The 888-nt window shown below is 40.4% G+C and overlaps 1 protein-coding gene across 1 annotated transcript in view; it reads left to right on the top strand.

Moving 5' to 3' along the window:
- Positions 1 to 888, top strand: part of kiz (kizuna centrosomal protein) — a 32893-nt gene that overhangs the window by 12676 nt on the left and 19329 nt on the right. The window contains exon 8 of the mRNA XM_025060318.1: positions 376 to 540. Within this exon, the coding sequence (XP_024916086.1) occupies positions 376 to 540 (165 nt within the window). The remainder of the gene's footprint in view (positions 1 to 375; positions 541 to 888) is intronic.

Genomic DNA, 888 nt, shown 5'->3' on the forward strand with positions numbered 1-888 from the left:
GGGGTGGGGGCTCGGGGGAGGGAGTTATTTCAACAACCTCGCTTTTGGATTTTTATTGGGAGTCTATGAAAGTGAGGATGAAATTTTATTTTTTTTTTATATATATTTTTTTTCACTACGCAGTTCTTATTTCTAACCAGTCCTTTGTTTTGTTGTGGTTTAATTAATTTACCACTTCATTGATTACAGTTCTCGTTGTAACGTGCGGAAAAAAATGAGCTCTTGTTTTTAAACCTTCTACATTTATTTATTTATTTATTTATTTATTTTTTCATACAAATGTTAAAGATATCAACCGTCCTGTAACACATCCCTGGGTGTGATGATTGATTTTAGCTGTGACGTGTGTGTGTGTGTGTGTGTGTGTGTGGACAGCCTTTGTAACGATGGCGAGGACTTGAACGAGGAGGACCTGGAAGCCTGCGGCGCCGTCGTCCTTCACGGGCTGCAGAGGTTGTCATGGAGCACGGCCACGGGCGGCCTCTTACCTCAGGCGCTGGTGAGTTCTGACCGGTCCAGTCAGGATCCTGAGGACATAAGGTGAGGCTGAGGCTGAGGCAGAGGGTTTTCACCACTGACTGAGGAGCCGCTTTGTCACAATACAGAAATATATTGAAATGAAGCTATAATTACAATACAAGAATTTCCTAAATGAATCTCCTACATATATTGAAAATAATTCATCATTTTGCTCATATTTACAAAAAAAAATAATAACATATAGTGATACATGTGCTTCTAATTGAAAAATAAACATTTTCACATCGGTCTCTTTTTCCACAACAACACAGAGAATTCGTGGTGAGATAATTCAAAATTAATTCTCACCATCTTTCATCCTCGGCAGTGTGTGTGTGCGTGTGTGTGGGGGGGGGGGGTTTGGCTGAT

Source organism: Cynoglossus semilaevis, chromosome 1 (assembly GCF_000523025.1).
Source record: "Cynoglossus semilaevis isolate Cse_v1.0 chromosome 1, Cse_v1.0, whole genome shotgun sequence".
Classification (NCBI taxonomy): Eukaryota; Metazoa; Chordata; class Actinopteri; order Pleuronectiformes; family Cynoglossidae; genus Cynoglossus; species Cynoglossus semilaevis.